We start from the raw sequence: 20,048 nt of genomic DNA on the forward strand, positions 1-20,048 counted from the left end.
AAATTTCAAAATAAATTAATTAACATTAAAGTTTAAATTTGTAATATTTTGTGTGATTTTTATGCTACATAACTCCTGACCTTTGTATCATCGTTTGTTATTTGAGTAGTATCAAATTAAAATGATAATATTGCCTCCCAGTATGGCTTTTTCTGTTGTTGCTCTGCTGGGTATACTTTATAATTTTTGATCATTTGAGCACATAAATTAGGTAATTAAATAGAACAAAATGACTAATTTTGTTTAATTCTTCAGAGACCCATCTGCCTATGCACAGATAACAAACTGAGTTGTTATTGTGTCAAAAGTGCGGAAATGTACTCAAGGATGACTTCACCATAGACGCTAAACAGTTTTTTATATTCAACAGTCTTTGTATATGAGTGACTGGCATCATTTGCGTTATGATCACAAGGCAGGGAGTGTTTGAGTAAGCACTTGCGTATCCATGTGTACTGTCTGTGTACTGGATTTGTGCACGTGACCTTACACAACCCCGAACCAGACAGGCTTGGTCATGTGCTCAAAAGCTATTTAACCCAAGGGAGGGGGGCAGGCTGACTCTTGGGGGGGCTACAGTTGTGCAGAGGAGAGGAGCAGCATGCACAGTCACAGGTAGGGCAAACACATTACACTGATGATTTTACACAGTCAACTATAGATTGCAATAAGTCTCACAACTTACTTTTCAGTGTGACTGATAGCTTCAGTGCTGTTTGCAGACTGACAGGAATTATCAGACTAAAGTATTATAGTTTAGCACCGTATTCAATTACTCATAAGTGGTATTTCTGCAAAAACGCAACACGTAAAAGTTTCTTTCTTTGTAACTGGTTAACTTTGTTGGTTGTTATCACGGTTTTCTAAAACCACTGCTGCCAACTTATTAGTCTCTCCTCCATTCATTCCCAATCATCAAGCTTCAAAAGACAAGCAAATCCAACCACAAAAAAAGGTTGTATCAGAACAATCTCTCGCCATCTGTGGTTGAAAGCATTTCAGAACTTGTTAGAGTTGAAAGCTAATGGCTTTGTGAATTATGAATAATGTCTCGTACTGCCTGCAGGAGTGTGAAACAAGTGAAGTTTCAGACTAATGTTAAAACAACTGACTTTAATAAAGGAACACAAACCAACAGTATTGTTCTTGAGCATGATTGAAGTGTATGTTGGCTGTGTATTGAACCCCTTATCTTCATTTTACCAAATGTGTGCTGGGCTGAGCTCCAGTCTTTTTCAATTCTGAACATGATAAGAGGCTTACAAAAAGATGAATGGATGTTAAACAACAATTCTTAAAAAGTAAAATGTGTGTACTCTACATCTTTCTGAAATTCCTAACCTCATACCTAAAATATTGCCCTATCTTTCACCTTCCTTCCCTCTGAAATCTGGTAGCATGTGGGCAGCAGTTCTCCTGGTCTTGACCCTGTGCGCCATCCTAGTAGGGGCCCAGTTCCCCCGGGAATGCGTTACCCCTGAGAGGCTGCGAAGCGGTCAATGCTGCCCATCCCCTACAGGGGCGGCAGGGGACGAGTGTGGCACCAGTACAGGGAGAGGGCGGTGTGTGGCCATTGCAACAGACAACCGGCGCCATGGACCCAGTACCCTTATGCAGGACGTGATGACAGAGAGAGGTGGCCACTGAGATTTTTCAATCACACTTGCCAGTGTAATGGGAATTTCAGTGGCTACAACTGTGGGCGATGTCGGCACGGGCTAACTGGACCAAACTGCGATCAGAGGATCTCTGTGGGTAAGAGAGGATATGCTGTCTAAAGTAAAAACCTAAAAATTCAGTGCCTTTCTCCTACCTTAACCTTCCAGACCTCATCTCAAAGACATAGGAAAATACTTCAGCCAAGGGACTGATGCAGCGTTTGCTGTTAGGGAAAGGAAATGTCTGTGTTAATTTTTAACATTTTAATTTCTTTCCTCTTCCTTGGTTCCTCCCACAACTCAACAACTCCTCAATCTCTTCCTTCCCTCCTGTCTTCCCCATTAACTTTGCTCCAGTAAGGAGGAATATCATACAGATGAGCACAGCTGAGAAGCAGGCCTTTGTGAACGCTTTGGACCAAGCTAAGAGGACTGTCCACCCTGACCTGGTCATCTGTATAAGACGGTACAAACAGCACTGCAACTATTATTTTATTCCACTTATTCTGTATTGGCTTTATTATACTAGAATCATTCTACAAACATATACTTAAAAATTGATTTAAAGACCTAATTTCAAAGGAAGATTGGTATTTAGTTTCCCGTCTTCTATTAAGACTGCTAAAGACACCTGCAGGTTCAGTCTAAATCAAGCTTGCATTAGAAAGCTCAGTAACACAGCTATGCATGCCAAGAGACTGCAATGCATACTTTGAAAATGATCTGCAAAACTCATAAAACTTCCCTGGGCCGCTTCCTGTTTAACCAGGAGTGAGTTATCAGTTTAGTAAGGAATAAAGGGATTTACCCCTCCCTGAACCGCCACCTTATCGTGGTGGAGGGGTTTGAGTGCCTGAATGACCCTAGGAGCTATGTTGTCCGGGGCTACAGGCCCCTGGCAGGGTCTCCCAAGGCAAACAGGTCCTAGGTGATGGTCCTGACCAAGAGCAGTTCAAACACCCCTTATGAAGAGAACAGCAAGGACCGTGACGTTGGTACAGCGAAGCCCGGGCCCCACCCTGGAGCCAGACCTGGGGTCAGGGCCCATTGGTGAGCACCTGGTGGCTGGGTCTCCCCCTATGGGGCCCAGCCGGGCAAAGCCTCGAACTCTTTTGAGTGACATGGCGCCGCCCTTCTGTGGGCCCACCACCCGCAGGAGGATCCATAAGGGGCTGGTGCTATGTGGATCGGGCAGTGGCGGGGACCTCAATGACCCGATCCCTGGACACTAAAACTGGCTCTGGGGACATGGAATGTCACCTCACTGGGGGGGAAGGAGCCTGAGCTTGTACGGGAGGTTGAGCGGTACCGCCTAGAGATAGTCGGGCTCACCTCCACATACAGCCTGGGCTCTGGAACCCAACTCCTTGAGAGGGGCTGGACTCTCTTCTACTCTGGAGTTGCTCGCGGTGAGAGGCGGCAAGCTGGCGTGGGCTTGCTCATAGCTCCCCAGTTCAGCCGCCACGTGTTGGAGTTTTCCCCCATGAATGAGTTTCCCTGCACCTTTGGGTAGGCCTCTCACTGTTGTTTCGGCCCAGCAGTGCAGAGTACCCAGCCTTTTTGGAGTCTTTTGGGGGGGGGTGCTGAAAGGTGGTCCTACTGGAGACTCCATCATTCTATTGGGGGACTTCAATGCTCACATGGGCAGCGACAGTGAAACCTTGAGGGGCGTGAATGGGAGGAACAGCCTCCCCAATCTGAACCCGAGTGGTGTTCTGTTATTGGACTTCTGTGCTAGTCACAGTTTGTCCATAACAAACACCATGTTCAAGCATAAGGGTGTCCATCAGTGCACTTGGCACCAGGACTCCCTGGGCCGGACGTCGATGATCGACTTTGTAGTCATGTCATCTGACCTTTGGCCGTATGTCTTGGACACTCGGGTGAAGAGCGGGCCAGAGCTGTCAACTGATCACCACCTGGTGGTGAGTTGGACAGACTGCAGATGATGTTGTCCCGTTGGCTCCATTGAGCCAGGACCTCCAGCGTGCATTGGGGCGGTTTGCATCTGAGTGTGAAGCGGCTGGAATGAGAATCAGCACCTCCAAGTCCGAGGCCATGATTCTCAATCGGAAAAAGGTGGCTTGCCTTCTCCAGGCCAGGGGAGAGATCCTGCCTCAGGTGGAGGAGTTTAAGCATCTTGGGATCTTGTCCACGAGTGAGGGAAGGACGGAACACGAGATTGACATATGGATTGGGGCATCGGCAGCAGTAATGCGGTCGGTGTACCAGCCCGTCGTGGTGAAGAAGGAGCTGAGCCGAAAGGTGAAGCTTTCAATTTACTGGTCAATCTACTTCCTACTCTCACCTAAGGTTATGAGCTTTGGGTCATGACTGAAAGGACAAGGTCTTGGATACGAGCGGCTGAAATGAGCTTCCTTCGCAGGGTGGCTGGGTGCTCCCTTAGAGATAGGGTGAGAAACCCAGACACCTGGGTGTCCGCCCAGATGAGCTGGAGGAAGTGTCCAGGGAAAAGGAAGTCTGGGTATCCCTGCTTAGGTTACTGCCCCCGCGACCCGGCCCCGGATAAGCGGAAGAAGATGGATGGATGGATGGATGGATGGATGGATGGATGGATGGATAAAAGGATTTATAATCTTCTAAGTAACTGCACATACATCTTTGAATAACCTTCTTCCAAGTCAGCTGAGGATTGAAGTAGATTAATTTTTGAAGCAATTCTCAGCTGAAGGTAGAAAAACCCTTTTAACCTCCTAATAAGAAAATTGAATTTCTTCTGTATTAATGGCCACACCCATGTTTGTAGTGACAGTCCTCCAGGGCACCAACACACAGAAGTAAAATGTATATATAGTGCCTATTATATATCCTGTCACTCTAGTCAATGAAGATGGCTTTTGTTTTTACACTGAAAAAATTACAGGATAAACGTCACAAGCTGGCATATTCCTTCACTCTTCAGGTACCAGGAGGTGTTTGGGCCTGATGGCAACACACCACAGTTTGAGAACATCACCATTTACAACTACTTTGTTTGGAGCCATTACTACTCAGTCAGTAAAACCTACCTGGGGCCAGGCCAGACCAGCTTTGGAGGTGTAGACTTCTCCCACGAGGGCCCAGGTTTTGTTACCTGGCACCGTTTTCATCTGCTGCAGCTGGAGAGAGACATGCAGGTGAGTACAAAGAAGCAAAGGAGAAAGGAGGAGGGAGATCATGGAAAGAGAAGAGGAGAGGAGGAATTTTGGGCTGATGAACTGATGAAGGAAGTGAAGATTGGAGAAAGGGTGACAAGGGAAGGAAGGAAAGATGTGTGGGGATTTGAAGAGATGAAGATGACACAGAAAGCTATCCTGGAGGAGAAAGGGGGAGCAGGGAGGAAGGAGGACAGACGCTTGAGATGTGTAAAAAATAAAATATACTTAGGCGATAAGTGGGGGAAATGGTATGAAAGATGTGAACAGTAATGAAAATTTTGTATTTATAGTGCAAAGTAAGTGATATGGTGCTTAGACACCATCTCCGGAGAAATGCATTTCTTACACACACATGTGAGATGATCCAGCCATAAACGTGCCTTCTTCCTTTATTCTATCCGTGCAGGATATGCTGGGTGACCCCATGTTAGCTCTGCCCTACTGGAACTTTGCCATCGGAGGCAATAAGTGTGACATTTGCACTGATGACCTGCTGGGAGCCAAGAGCACCTTCGATATGAACTCCATCAGCTCCAATTCGGTGTTCTCCCAGTGGAGGGTCATCTGTGAGCAAGTTGATGACTACGACGCTTTGGGCACCATCTGCAATAGTAACAGTGGCAGAAACACACCCTTTAACTACACACACTGTGCAACAAAGCAAATGTTTATATACAAGCGTATTCTCAGCCACATCAGAAGAGAGGGCATAAAGCTCATAAAGAGAGCATGTAGAACATAAGCTGCTATAAATAATACCTCACAGTTGTTGTGCTGCATTCAGTATTGCTCAGTATTACTACAGTTTAACTGTTAAATATTAACTTCTAAGTTGAAATGTGTACATCCAAAGTACTGCATACTGCATCTCAACAAACCAGATTTTCAAGTATTTTTGATTCAGTGAGCCTAATTCCTCTATAGCAGACATCCGAACATATAGTAGTTTTCAGCAGTTAATTCCAAATGCGTCAAGAGGTTTAGACTGTAATAAAAGACCTCTGTGTAACAATGTATTAAACTAGATTTGCAGTGATCTCATTCCACACTGGCCCCAGATTACAACACTAAACCACCACCTCTCCCTCTTTTTTTTAAATACACCTTATTCATATTGCATTTTCTTTTAAAGAGGAATTTTGGAGTAATTAAGAAGGGCAATCCTCTTTCACTGCAGATTGCAGAACTCCACTACACAGATAAAACGGTCCTTTTGAACAACAGTGTATGCATAAGGAAAAAGCTTAGGGAAATCACTAACAGACAGAACATGTGAGTGGCCAACGTGTGAGTGATCTGTCTCATTAATTCCCTTAGAAAGTCATGACAAGCCTGGTATTTCCTGTGTCAACAAGCACCATCTTCTTAAATGGGATACAGGGGGGTTGCTTCATTTATGCATGTTCTTGTTGAAGACAGGAATCTTGCAGTCGACTGGTTCCTTTGATCTGAAGGAATAATCTTCAGACAGACAGACAACTCAGTTATGTAGTTTTCTGTTCATGTGCTTGTGTGTGTAGAAGCCAAATTACAAAAAAGGAAGATCATGCACGCAGTAGAAAAAAGACAAAACTTCTGTTCAGTCACAAAGCTCCCACTCACTACTGCTGACTTTTAGTGAGTAATTAAAAAAAAGCTGCCATCCTGTCATGTTTAAGACTGATCAAACTATTCTAGTCTCCCACATACAATTAGAAAGTGGCTAAATAATACATTTGTAATCATCTTTCCATGTCTGTAGGGACAACGGCCTTGAGTCTGAAATACAAACTGACTGCTGCAAAAATGTCATGTTATATTTCATCTGAGCGCACAGACAATTATATTTCACTTCTGTTACATAACAGCAGCTCTGATCACGCAGGCACAGAGACCAGTCCCATCAGAAGGAACCCAGCAGGCAACGTGGCGCGGCCCATGGTGCAGAAGCTGCCGGAACCCCAGGATGTCTTGGACTATTTGGAGCTAAACACCTTTGACACTCCTCCTTACTACTCCACTTCCTCTGAGAGCTTCAGGAACACAATTGAAGGTGCACAATTAGGCTTCTCAGATCAGAATCAAAGATGCACTTGAGAGTTAACATACTCCCTAAATCAAAGGGGAGTATTTAGAATGAGATGGCTCACATACAAGTACTGTGTGACTGCAGAGACACAAGCCAGAAACGCATACACATGGTACAGCCTCCACCCACATGCACATATGGCTAGCTCCAACACAGCATTTGTTGTTCCTAATTTTGGTAAATCACTGTTTTCATTTAGTGGTTTGGCTGATTCACATTTTCTAGGCTACAGTGCCCCCCAGGGGATGTATGACCCGGTGATCCACAGCCTCCACAACCTGGCCCACCTGTTCCTCAACGGGTCAGGTGGACAGACTCACCTCTCCCCTAATGATCCCATCTTTGTTCTATTGCACACCTTCACCGATGCAGTCTTTGATTAGTGGCTACGCAGGAACCAACCAGGTACACACAAACTGAACTAGATACAGTAAAATATCTTGTTCCAAAAGATGAAGAGATGAATTAACCTATTTTTGTCATCTTGCAGGTGAAATAGTATACCCTGAGGAGAATGCTCCTATTGGGCACAACCGCAGGTTCAACATGGTTCCTTTCTGGCCCCCTGTCACCAATGCTGAAATGTTTGTCTCTGCACCAGAAAATCTGGGATACTCCTATGAGGTTCAGTGGCCAAGTGAGCAGCAGCACACATACACACAACCACAAAATCCAGTAGCCCCTTATGACCATCGTTTGTTTTCCCGTAGCTCGGGCCTATACCGTGTCTGAAATCATCACCATAGCCGTTGTTGCGGCAGTGCTGGTGGTGGCAGTAGTGGGTGGTGTGATTGCCTGTGCTGTGCGTGCCCAGTCCTACCACTCAGCTGACGCCCTGGAGCCACTGCTCAGAGAAACGTTTTGCCGCTACTCAGAGGATGACCGGAGGTTGGATAAATCTCAGTCTGTCATCTAAATCCACGGCTTTTTAGAGAGGCGTTGTTCATGCATTTGTTTTGTTTTTCTTAACATCCCTCTTTCCACCAATAAAGCTGAACTAGTGTCAAACTCGGTGTGAGTCACAGCATTTTGCCATAAATTGTAAGGCTAGCTGAAAATGGCAGATCTTTTATTTAAACATACAGAATAAAGTCCAGACTGTAGCCAAAAGGTTAGATTGTCTGGAGCAGCTCAGCTTATAATGAGCCAGCAAATAGCTGCTGGCAGAAGCTACAGTGATGCATTAACTGGCCTTTTTTGCTCTTTCTCTGGATATATAAATTTATTCATTTTATGACTCAAAAAATTTCTCTCCTACTTTGGACCTTTTTCGTTTCCCAGCTACATGATGCTACTATATTCAGACAGACAAACAATCTATATAGGTCACAACAGGTTTCATGTTTGTTTCCTTATTATTGTCTTTGTAAACTAATCTAGGCTTAGTACTTTGCTATTTGCATGCTGTAACTGTATGAACAGATCAAGTCCTAATAGTAGAGGCTTTTTGCTGCAGGCATAAATTTGCTTTTCAGCAGCCTGAGGCTAACTAGCAGATCACATCACTTAAAGGTAATGTTGCTTCTAACCACTGTTGGATCCAGTCCATTGCAAATTTCCATATGTTCATAACAGCACACACAATGCCCTCATGTGGACAGACCAGATTACTGCAACAGCATTACAAGTCATTCTATTTTTCCACAAGAAATAGTCATATATAGTCATATATGTAGGATTTGAAAAGTCACAGGACAATCCAGCCATAGTCTGCCTGTTGGTCCTTTTCCACTATAATCAACCCATTTACAACAGCACACAGTTTTACTGCCAAGTCGAGGTTCATGGTAACATATGTATGTGACAGAACATTCATTTATTTCATTTACACTCCAAACATTTCAAATAACACAAACATCTCTTACCAGCAAATCAATACCAACACAGTCAATACAACAAATGAGACAAAATCCATTAAAAGTTAACACAAACTTACCCTAAAAGTGTGAGATATCATGCTAATGTTAGAGGTAGCTTGTTGATTTTAGCCATTTTAAAAAAGTTCATTCAATTTTGGTCATTTTTAAATTTTAAAATCTTGGTTTGGCTTCTCTTTGTTTTTGGGCCTTTACTGCTCTGATGTCTCCTACTCTCCTATTTGTCACCAGAGCAGCTTGACAGGTGACACTAAACTGAGGCATCAGCAAGAATACTGACCAGTCAGTACACATGACTACTGACATGACGACTATGATGACAATGATGATGATTTATTTGTTTATTTACAGGGTCTTGACATGTCAATAATTTTTTCAGACACTTTGCCATATTTAGGAAAATGAAGAAGCAGGAACAGAAGAACAGCAACAGTTTTAAGACAAATATAGAATTTTTTTTGACAAATTAAGAACAGTGAAACAAATAGCTAAGGTAAACATCCAAGTTAATAAAATTATTATTAACTATTATAATTATTATCTTCGACCAACAGTAGTCCAAATCTAATTATGTGGGAGTGAGAGGCTCCTTAGCTTTACCGTGTCAGTATGTCTGAAATCCTGGTTATGACCTTGTCATAGGAAGGAAGAACGAAAAAAAATGTCCTAAAAATTAGAACTGTAAAGAGTCAAATTACTTCACCACTGTATTTTTATTTTAATAAGGCAGAGCTGTTTTACACCTTAAAACCAGCTGATCCAGCATGTCCTGTCATGCTGGTTCTGTGACTAATTATTTCTTGCTTCAGGCTATGCCACGGAAAAAAGGCCTGACACAGGCACACTTGTGTCTCTGTGCCAAATTTTCCACCAGTCTCACTCATTTGCTTGTGACAACTTAGACTGTCACAAGACACATCATGTCCCCACTGGGACATGATGTGCAGCAGAACTGGTGGTAGCTAAACTGATCTGCTGTAACTACTACAATTACCTATAATATATACAGTGGTTACAGTAAATCTCCTGGTTAGGATATTTAAGCAAGAAATGAAACCTCAGCACTGGACTGAATTACTTAGAATTGGCATTTCTGCAGTGCAGGCCGGTATCTTGAAACCTAATCTCAAGGAAATGGAGGGGATAGAGAAGAAAGAAACTGCCAGGGAAAGATCGATCTATTAACATGGATAGATAATTGTGACAATTCAATTCAATTCAATTCAATTTTATTTGTATAGCACCAAATCACAATACAAATCATCTCAAGGCACTTTACAAAAACTAAAACTAAAAACCCAACAATTCCCTTATGAGCAAGCACTTGGCGACAGTGGAGAGGAAAAACTCCCTTTAACGGAAGAAAAAACCTCCAGCAGAACCGGGCTCAGTTTGGGTGGCCATCTGCCTCGACCGGTTGGGGTGAGTGGATAGAGCAGAGAGAAAAGAACAGCAACAATAAACAACAAATAGACACTGCAGGTTGGTGGGACCAGTAACTGCACATCAGCGATATACAGCCCCAGGACCAGGGACACCTGCAGAAGGTACAGAGAGAACAAAGAGAGAGGGAGAGAGCACAAACTAGGGGAGAGAGAGAGCACAAGGTTAGTGACATTCAATGGTGGAATATACATGAGGTGGGAGGAGAGGAAGAGAGGGGAGGGGAAGGGAAAGGGGGGGCGGGGTTTTGGGGTAGGGGAGCTCAGTGCACCGATGGTCCTCGGGCAGTCTAGGCCTATAGCAGCATAACTAAGGGATGGTTCAGGGTTGCCTGAAGCCAGCCATATGCTATAACTATATGCTTTGTCAAAAAGGAAGGTTTTAAGTCTAGCCTTAAAAGTACAGAGAGTGTCTGCCTCCTGAACCCAGGCTGGGAGCTGGTTCCACAGGAGAGGAGCTTGATAACTAAAGGCTCTGCCTCCCAGTCTGCTTCTGGAAACTCTGGGAACTACAAGTAGAACTGCACTCTGAGAGTGAAGTGGTCTATTGGGGTAATATGGTACTATGAGGTCTTTAAGGTATGAAGGAGCTTGATTATGAAGGGATTTGTATGTGAGAAGAAGGATTTTAAATTCTATTCCATATTTTACAGGGAGCCAATGAAGAGAAGCCAATATAGGAGAAATATGATCTCTCTTGCTAGTTCCTGTCAGGACTCTGGCTGCAGCATTCTGGATTAATTGGAGGCTTTTTATTGAGATATTGGGACATCCAGATAGTAATGAGTTACAGTAATCTAGCCTTGACGTAACAAATGCATGAACTAGATTTTCTGCATCATTTTGAGACAGGATGTTCCTAATTTTGGAAATGTTGCGCAGGTGAAAGAATGCAGTTCTAGAAATTTGTTTTATGTGTGAGTTAAAGGACATGTCCTGGTCAAAAATAACTCCAAGGTTTTTTACAGTAGTGCTGGAGGCCAGGGCTATGCCATCTAGAGTAGCTATAATTTTAGAAAAGTTATTTCTGAGATTTTTTTGGCCCAAATATAATGACTTCTGTTTTCTCTGAGTTTAAAAGTAAAAAGTTACTGGTCATCCAGGCCTTTATGACAGTTAGACAGGCTTGAAGTCTGGTTAACTGGTTTGTGTTAACAGGTTTAATAGATAGATATAACTGAGTGTCATCTGCATAGCAGTGGTAATTAATAGAGTGCTTCCTAATGACATATCCTAAAGGAAGCATGTACAGGGTGACCAGAATCGGTCCTAGCACGGAGCCTTGTGGAACTTCATAACTAACTTTTGTTCGTGTGGAAGGTTCATCATAGACATGAACAAACTGGAATCTGTCCGATAAATAGGATTGGAACCACTTTAACGCTGTTCCTCTGATACCAGTCACATGCTCCAGTCTCTGTAATAAGATGTTGTGGTCAATGGTGTCAAATGCAGCACTAAGGTCTAGGAGGACAAGTATCGAAACAAGTCCATTATCTGAGGCTAAGAGAAGATCGTTGGTAACTTTCAACAGTGCTGTTTCTGTACTATGATGTGCTCTAAATCCTGATTGAAAATCTTCAAATAGTTCATTCCTGTGTAAGTGGTCTGATAGCTGCTTAGCAACAGCTTTTTCTAGGATTTTAGAAATAAATGGCAGGTTGGATATTGATCTATAATTAGCCAAGACTCCTGGATCAAGACTAGGCTTTTTGAGTAAAGGTTTGATTACTGCAGTCTTAAAGGCCTGTGGTACGTAGCCTGATACTAGAGATAAATTTACCAAGTCCAATAAAGATGAGTTCATTAATGGCAGGGTGCCTTTAAGCAGTCTAGTCCGGATGGGGTCTAAGAGACACGTTGATGATTTCGATGAAGCAACTACTGATGTAAATTCAGAGAGATCTATGGGAGAGAAGCAGTCTAAACATAACTGAGGTCCTACAGATGATTCAAGAGCTACTGTAGTAGAAGATTCATTTATTGCAGGTATAGGAAGCATCTGCTGAATTTTATCTCTAATAGTTGTGATTTTATTTGTAAAGAAACTCATAAATTCATCACTGCTGAGAGCTAAGGGAACACTGGGCTCAACAGAGCTGTGACTTTTTGTCAGCCTGGCTACAGTGCTGAAAAGAAACCTGGGATTGTTCTTGTTTTCCTCTATTAGTGATGAATAGTATGCAGTTCTGGCTTTACGGAGAGCTTTTTTATATGTTAGTAGACTGTTTTTCCAGGCTAGAAAAATTTCCTCTAAGTTTGTGGAACGCCACTTCCTTTCCAGCCTTCGTGATGCCTGCTTTAAGGTACGAATATGTAAATTATACCATGGGGCTAGTGTTCTCTGATTCACTAACTTCTTTTTCAGAAGGGCTACAGAATCGAGCGTTTCACGCTGTGAGGTTACAGCACTGTCAACAACATGATCAATTTGGTAGGGAGTAGGATTGAGGCAGGCGCCCTCCACTATGTTTATACTTGGCATAGATGTAAATAAAGATGGAATCATTTTCTTAAATTTATTAACAGCGTTGTCGGATAAACATCTACTGTAGTGGAATTTTCTTCCAAACGCTGCATGATCCATCATTTTAAATTCAAAAGTTATTAAAGAATGATCTGACAAAACAGGATTTGGGGGAAAAACTATTAGATGTTCAATTTCGATGCCATAGGTCAGAACAAGATCAAGGGTGTGATTGAAACAGTGGGTGGGTTTATTAACATTTATAACTCTTTTGTCACACATCACACCTGACACTTTCCTCCACCCGTTCCAACCTGCTTGCACACGTCTCTTCACTTCTTTTCCACACTCTCCGTTGCTCTGGAATGTTGACCCTAGGTATTTAAAATCCTCCACCTTCTTGACCTCTACTCCCTGTAACCTCACCGTTCTACTTGAGTCCCTCTCATTTACACACATGTACTCTGTTTTACTGCAGATAACCTTCATTCCTCTCCTTTCCAGAGCAAACCTCCACCTCTCTAGATTTTCCTCCAACTGCTCCCTGCTCTCACTACAGATGACAATGTCATCTGCAAACATCATGGTCCACGGAAATTCCTGTATAACCTCATCTGTCGGCCTGTCCATCAACACAGCAAACAAGAAGCGGCTCAAAGCCGATCCTTGGTGCAGTCCCACCTCCACCTTCAACTCCTCTGTCACAGCTACACCACACCTCTCCACTGTCTGACAGCTCTCATACATGTCCTGCACCATTCAAGCATACTTCTCTGCCACTCCAGACTTCCTCATACAAAACCACAGCTCCTCTCTTGGCACCCTGTCATACGCTTTTTTCAAATCTACAAAGACACAATGCAGCTCCTTCTGGCCTTCTCTGTACTTCTCCATCAGCATTCTCAAAGCAAATATTGCATCTGTGGTACTCTTTCTTGGCATGAAACCATACTGCTGCTCACAAATCCTCTGTAGTTTCCACAACTCTGCACGTCTCCCTTGTTCTTAAAGATGGGCACCAGCACACTTCTCCTCCATTCCTCAGGCATCCTCTCACTCTCCAAGATCTTGTTAAGTAGCCCAGTCAAAAACTCTACTGCTCAACTGCTCCCGGGCGCCGCAGCACTGACTGTCCACTGCTCTGGGTGTGTGTTCACGGTGTGTGTGTTCACTGCTGTGTGTGTGCACTTTGGGTGGTAATGGAATTTCCCCATTGTGGGACTAATAAGGGTAAAAACTTAACTTAACTCAAGTTAACTTAACTTAACTTACTGCCACCTCGCCTAAACACTTCCATACGTCCACAGGTATGTTGTCAGGACCAACTGCCTTTCCACTCTTCATCCTCTTCAACGCCTTCCTCACTTCATCCTTACTGGTCTTTGCTACTTCCTGCTCCACAACAGTCACCTCTTCTACTCTGTGCTCACTAACATTTTCCTCATTCATCAACTCTTCAAAGTATTCCTTCCATCTTTCCATCACACTTGTGGCACCTGTCAATACATTTCCATCCCTGTCCTTGATCACCCTAACCTGCTGCGCATCCTTGCCATCTCTGTCTCTCTGCCTTGCCAACCTGTACAAATCCACCTCTCCCTCCTTAGTGTCCAACCTATCATACAAATCCTCATACGCCCTTTGTTTGGTCTTTGCCACCTCTACCTTTACCTTACGCTGCATCTCCGTGTACTCCTGTCTGTTCTCTTCTGTCCTCAGTCTCCCACTTCTTCTTAGCTAACCTTTTCTCCTTAACACACTCCTGAACTTCCTTATTCCACCACCAAGTCTCCTTATCTGCTTTCTTCTTTCCACACCAAGTACCCTCCTACCTGTCTCCCTGATTGCTTTAGCTGTAGCTGTCCAGTCATCTGGAAGAACCTCATGACCTCCCAGAGCCTGTTTCAGCTCCTCCCTGAAAGCCACACAACACTCTTCTTTTTTCAACTTCCACCACTTGGTCGTCTGCTCTGCCCTTGTCCTCTTCATCTTCCTCACCACCATCCTATGCTCTCTGGCTACACTTTCCCCAGCCACTACTTTGCAGTCATTAATCTCTTTCAGGTGGAAACGTGTTCACTACAGCCATTTCCATCCTTTTTGCGAAGTCTACCACCATCTGTCCTTCTGCAGTCCTGTCCTGCATACCAAACTTACCCATCACTTCTTTGTCACCTCTGTTTCCCTCACCAACATGTCCGTTGAAGTCTGCCCCAGTCACTATTAGGGATACCCTGAATCACCTCCTCCATCTCCCTCCAGAATTTCTCCTTCTCTTCTAACTCACATCCTACCTGTGGGGCATAACCACTGATAACATTCAACATCACACCTTCAGCTTCCAGCTTCAGACTCATCACCCTATCTGACACTCTCTTCACCTCCAGAACATTCCTAAAAAAATCCTCCTTCAAGATAATTCCTGCTCCATCCCTCTTTCCACTCACACCATGATAAAACAGCTTGAATGCTGCTCCTAATCTATAAGCCTTGCCACCTTTCCACGTGGTCTCCTGCACACACAAGATATCCACCTTTCTTCTCTCCATCATATCAGCCAACTCTCTAGTTATCCCTGACAAAGTCCCTACATTCAAAGTCCCTACTCTAAGTCCTACACTCCTGCCCTTCCTCTTCTCTCTTTGCCTATGAACATCCCTTCCTCCTCTTCTTCTTCGACCAACAGTGGTCCAATTTCCACTGACACCCGTCGGATGCCATTCCTGACATAACTTTCTGCATTTACCCGGACTTGGGACCGGCACATGAAGACAGTGGATTATGCCCCCCTGTGGTTGCATTTTCACGTACATATACAAATAAGACATAATAATAAATAATGTAATAAAAACTGTTTTAAACACAATCACAGGTTATAAACATATATTCAAAGGTTAAATTGCTATTTAAAATGGGCTTGTTTCCCTTTTCTCTGGTACTGTCCATTCAGCCATTTTAACATTAAATAAATTTAGCTTGAATGTCCATAACTGGATTTCAGATATCTACAATTAAATTTTGACTAGTCACAGGTATCCACAATGTATTGATGGCTAGAACAATTTGTTATTTAAGATATTTGCAATGACATTTTGACTAGTAAGAAATTTGAAAAGTCCATCAAAAATATCTGTAATTCAACTTTTGACAAAATGTTATTTGTAGATACTTGTAGTTTCAGTTGTTGGTAGTCAGGAAGTAGCTGCACATCTGTAATTATAACATTTAGTCAAAATGTCTGTAAATATCTCCAACGATGTGACTGGTGATAAATACATTCATATCTTAAACCTCTTTGTGTCATGAACTTGGTCGTGGTCAGGAGCAAACTTCAACCAAAAACACAGGAGTGAGGGGAAAGGGGCTTTATTGAACAAAAAACAAGATTAAACAAGAACTAACACACAAGGCAGGAGTACACTAGGACATGAAACCTGAACATGAAGACAAGACAGGGATTCAAGGGCAACAAAGGCATGAGGGTCTGGGTCACACACTTAGGGAGACGCACCAGACCAAACAAGAAAACATGAACATGAAAGTCAGGGAAAACAAGGCATGAGGGTCTGGGTCACACACAAGGAGGACTCACAGACCTAGGGGGAAACATGGACATGAAAATTAGGGAAGGCAAGGAAGGAGCACACAAGGGCATCAAACATAGAAAAAAGACACATGGACAGAGGGACAGGGAATGGACAGAGGGGTGCCAAAAACACAAAAGGAACGAGACAAACACACAAGACAGTGGCAACATAGTAACGGAAAAATAAACCAGAACAACTTAACAACTTAGAACAACTTAGTGTGAAAAAGGAGCAATCCAGGAACAACATAATCCAAAAGGAAAACCAGGAAAACCAGTGGCGTAGGGTGGCAAAAGAAGTCTGGCAAGCAAGGCATGGGCAGCACGACAGATAAGGTAGGACAACAGACATGGTACAACAGACAACCTGGCAAAAACACAGTGACTGAACCAAGGTATTTGAAGTGAGGGACAAAATAAGGCACAGGTGAAAACAATGAACTAATTGGGTCAAAGAAAGTGAACAGAAATGAAACAAAACTAGATCCTGTCATGATCCTTTTCAAAATAAAATAAACAGGAAGTCCAAAACTGCGGATCATGACACTTTGATGCTAAAACAGCTGAGAAAAGGTTACTTGTGTGAGTAAAAACAGACATGTTCCTCTGTCTGAGCCTTAATATTTACTTTTTTACAATTAATTGCAATAATCGTCTGTCCATCCTTCTGTGACGAGTCACAGAACTGACCTATGAAAGGACACAGACACAGAAGGAGGGGCGGGACTTCAAAAAAAAAAGAAAAGGGAGGGAGAAAAAAGAACATGGCGGTAAGCAGTGGAAGCTGGTGAAGAGTGGAAGCTGTTAGCGAAGTTTTGTTTTGTGTGAAAAGGAGTCGAGCAGCACACTGAACCCATGTAGTTGCGTTTAGTATTGCCTGTGGTGCAGCCGTACATGCCAGCACAGCAAAGGGAGACCATATAGAGCTAATGACACGGCGTCAAGGCAGGAGCAGGATAGGGAACAGGCACAGGCATCCATTAGCACAGCCTCAGTTGAAACTGCTGCATTGCCTCTAGACCATTTTGAGACAGGGCAGACAGTGGAACCAGAGAGTGCTTTTGGGAATTGCTTTACCATAGACGTGCTTATTGATGGGGTGAAGACGTGCTGCCTTTTGGATATTGGCTCTGAAGTGACTACTATGTCTGAGGCACACTTTAAAAAGCAGTTTGAGGGCAAAAAGTTGTCACCTGCAAGGTGGGTTAAATTAACAGCTGCAAATGGACTAGACATCCCCATTATTGGGTGCCTATATGCTGACATTGACTGTCTTGGGAAGAAACTCCAAGGCAAGTGTGTGTTTGTACTGAGAGATGGTAAGGCTGATGGGGAAGACCAAGGTGGTGCCCCCGGGATATTAGGAATGAACGTGCTCGGGGAACTGCGTAGGTTGGGAGCACGAGCCTATGTCGCATACTTGTAGAAATGAGGAAACAGGAGCAGTATGTAGGCTGTGATGGGAAAATAGGCTTTGTCAAAATAGCTGGTAGGCAGGCGGTTGTCATTCCTCCCTGTAGTGAAAGTCATTGAAGGTCGCTGTCGGGTCCCACCGAAAATTAAATGCCAGGTCTTGGTGGAGGCCTCTTCAAGTGCTAACATGCCCCCTGGACTGCTGGTAGCCAATGTCTTAGCACACTCACTGGGTGGTAAGGTCCCAGTGAGGCTTATGAACCCTAGTCAGAAGCCAGTTGTTTTGCCTCCAAGGGCAAGAATTGCTGAGTTGTGCAAACCGCAGAAAGTGTTGCCCCGCTCAGCGACACACCCGCTGAGAAACCGACTCTGATAATTGGTGATTCCATAGTCAGGAACGTGAAAATAGAGACGCCAGTGACCATAGTTAAATGTTTCCTGGGGCCAGAGCGGGCGACACTGAGTCAAATCTGAAGCTGCTGGCTAAGGCTAATCGGAAATATGGGAAAATTGTTATTCACGTCGGCAGCAATGACACCCGATTACGCCAATCAGAGGTCACTAAAATTAATGTTGAGTCGGTGTGTAACTTTGCTAAATTAATGTTGGACTCCGTAGTTTTCTCTGGACCCCTCCCCAATCTGACCAGCGATGACATGTTTAGCCGCATGTCATCGTTCCGTCGCTGGCTGTTTAGGTGGTGTCCAGTAAACGATGTGGGCTTCATAGACAATTGGGCCACTTTCTGGGGAAAACCCGGTCTGGTAGCGAGAGACGGCATCCATCCCACTTTGAATGGTGCAGCTCTCATCTCTAGAAATTTGGCCGAGTTTATTAGCCAACCTAAAGCCTGACAATCCAGGGTGGGGACCGGGATGCAGAGACTCAGTCTAAAACGCCTCTCTGCAGTTTCCTTAGAGCCGCCGCCCCCCTCAAACCACATAGAGACTGTGTCCCTCGAACATATAAATCAATTAAATCAGAAGTTAACAGAAGAGGAGTTATTCATAAAAAATTAAGACCACTCCTCTTATTGAACAGAAAAACAGAACTTTCAAATGTGGACTATTAAATATTAGGTCCCTTTCATCTAAATCTCTGTTAGTAAATGATTTGATAACTGATCACCAAATTGACCTACTTTATCTTACTGAAACCTGGTTACAGCAGGATGAATATGTCAGTCTGAAGGAATCAACCCCCCTCAGTCATAAAAATGATCATGTTCCTTGAAGCACAGGTCGAGGTGGAGGAGTAGCTGCAATCTTCCACTCAAACTTATTATTAAACTTTCATCCTCAGAACAGTTATAACTCATTTGAGAGCCTCACTCTTAGTCTCTCACATCCAAAATGGAAAACACAAAAACCAGTTCTACATGTCACTGTGTACCGTCCACCTGTTCCTTACTCAGTTTTTAACTGAATTCCCTGACTTTCTGTCTGATTTAGTGCTTAGATCAGATAAAGTTATTATAGTGGGAGATTTTAACATTCATGTAGATGTTGAAAATAACAGCCTCAGCATTGCATTTAGTTCTATATTAGATTCAATTGGTTTCATTCAAAACGTTAATAAACCCACCGTTTTAATCACACCCTTGATCTCGTTCTGACCTATGGCATCGAAATTGAACATCTAATAGTTTTTCCCCCAAATCCTGTTTTGTCAGATCATTCTTTAATAACTTTTGAATTTAAAATGATGGATCATGCAGCGTTTGGAAGAAAATTCCACTACAGCTGATGTTTATCCGACAACGCTGTTAATAAATTTAAGAAAATGATTCCATCTTTATTTGCATCTATGCCAAGTATAAACATAGTGCAGGGCGCCTGCCTCAATCCTACTCCCTACCAAATTGATCATGTTGTTGACAGCGCTGTAACCTCACTGCGTGAAACGCTTGATTCTGTAGCCCCTCTGAAAAAGAAGTTAGTGAATCAGAAAAGACAAGCCCCATGGTATAATTTACATGTTCGTACATTAAAGCAGGCATCACGAAGGCTGGAAAGGAAGTGGCGTTCCACAAACTTAGAGGAAATTTTTCTAGCCTGGAAAAACTGTCTACTAACATATAAAAAAGCTCTCTGTAAAGCCAGAACTGCATACTATTCATCACTAATAGAGGAAAACAAGAACAATCCCAGGTTTCTTTTCAGCACTGTAGCCAGGCTGACAAAAAAGTCACAGCTCTGTTGAGCCCAGTGTTCCCTTAGCTCTCAGCAGTGATGAATTTATGAGTTTCTTTACAAATAAAATCACAACTATTAGAGATAAAATTCAGCAGATGCTTCCTATACCTGCAATAAATGAATCTTCTACTACAGTAGCTCTTGAATCATCTGTAGGACCTCAGTTATGTTTAGACTGCTTCTC

At 43.3% G+C, this 20,048-nt stretch overlaps 1 protein-coding gene across 1 annotated transcript; it reads left to right on the forward strand.

Annotated features, from left to right (window-relative positions):
* The first annotated feature begins 567 nt into the window (after positions 1–567).
* LOC113128388 (5,6-dihydroxyindole-2-carboxylic acid oxidase) lies at positions 568–7,800 on the forward strand. Its single transcript, XM_074933677.1, is given in 10 exon segments — positions 568–615; positions 1,398–1,600; positions 1,603–1,755; positions 2,016–2,124; positions 4,582–4,795; positions 5,223–5,427; positions 6,681–6,848; positions 7,110–7,289; positions 7,375–7,521; positions 7,595–7,800. Coding segments are annotated over 10 exon segments (1,599 nt in total). The 5' UTR covers positions 568–601.
* Positions 7,801–20,048: the final 12,248 nt, after the last annotated feature.

Source organism: Mastacembelus armatus, chromosome 1 (assembly GCF_900324485.2).
Source record: "Mastacembelus armatus chromosome 1, fMasArm1.2, whole genome shotgun sequence".
Lineage (NCBI taxonomy): Eukaryota > Metazoa > Chordata > Actinopteri > Synbranchiformes > Mastacembelidae > Mastacembelus > Mastacembelus armatus.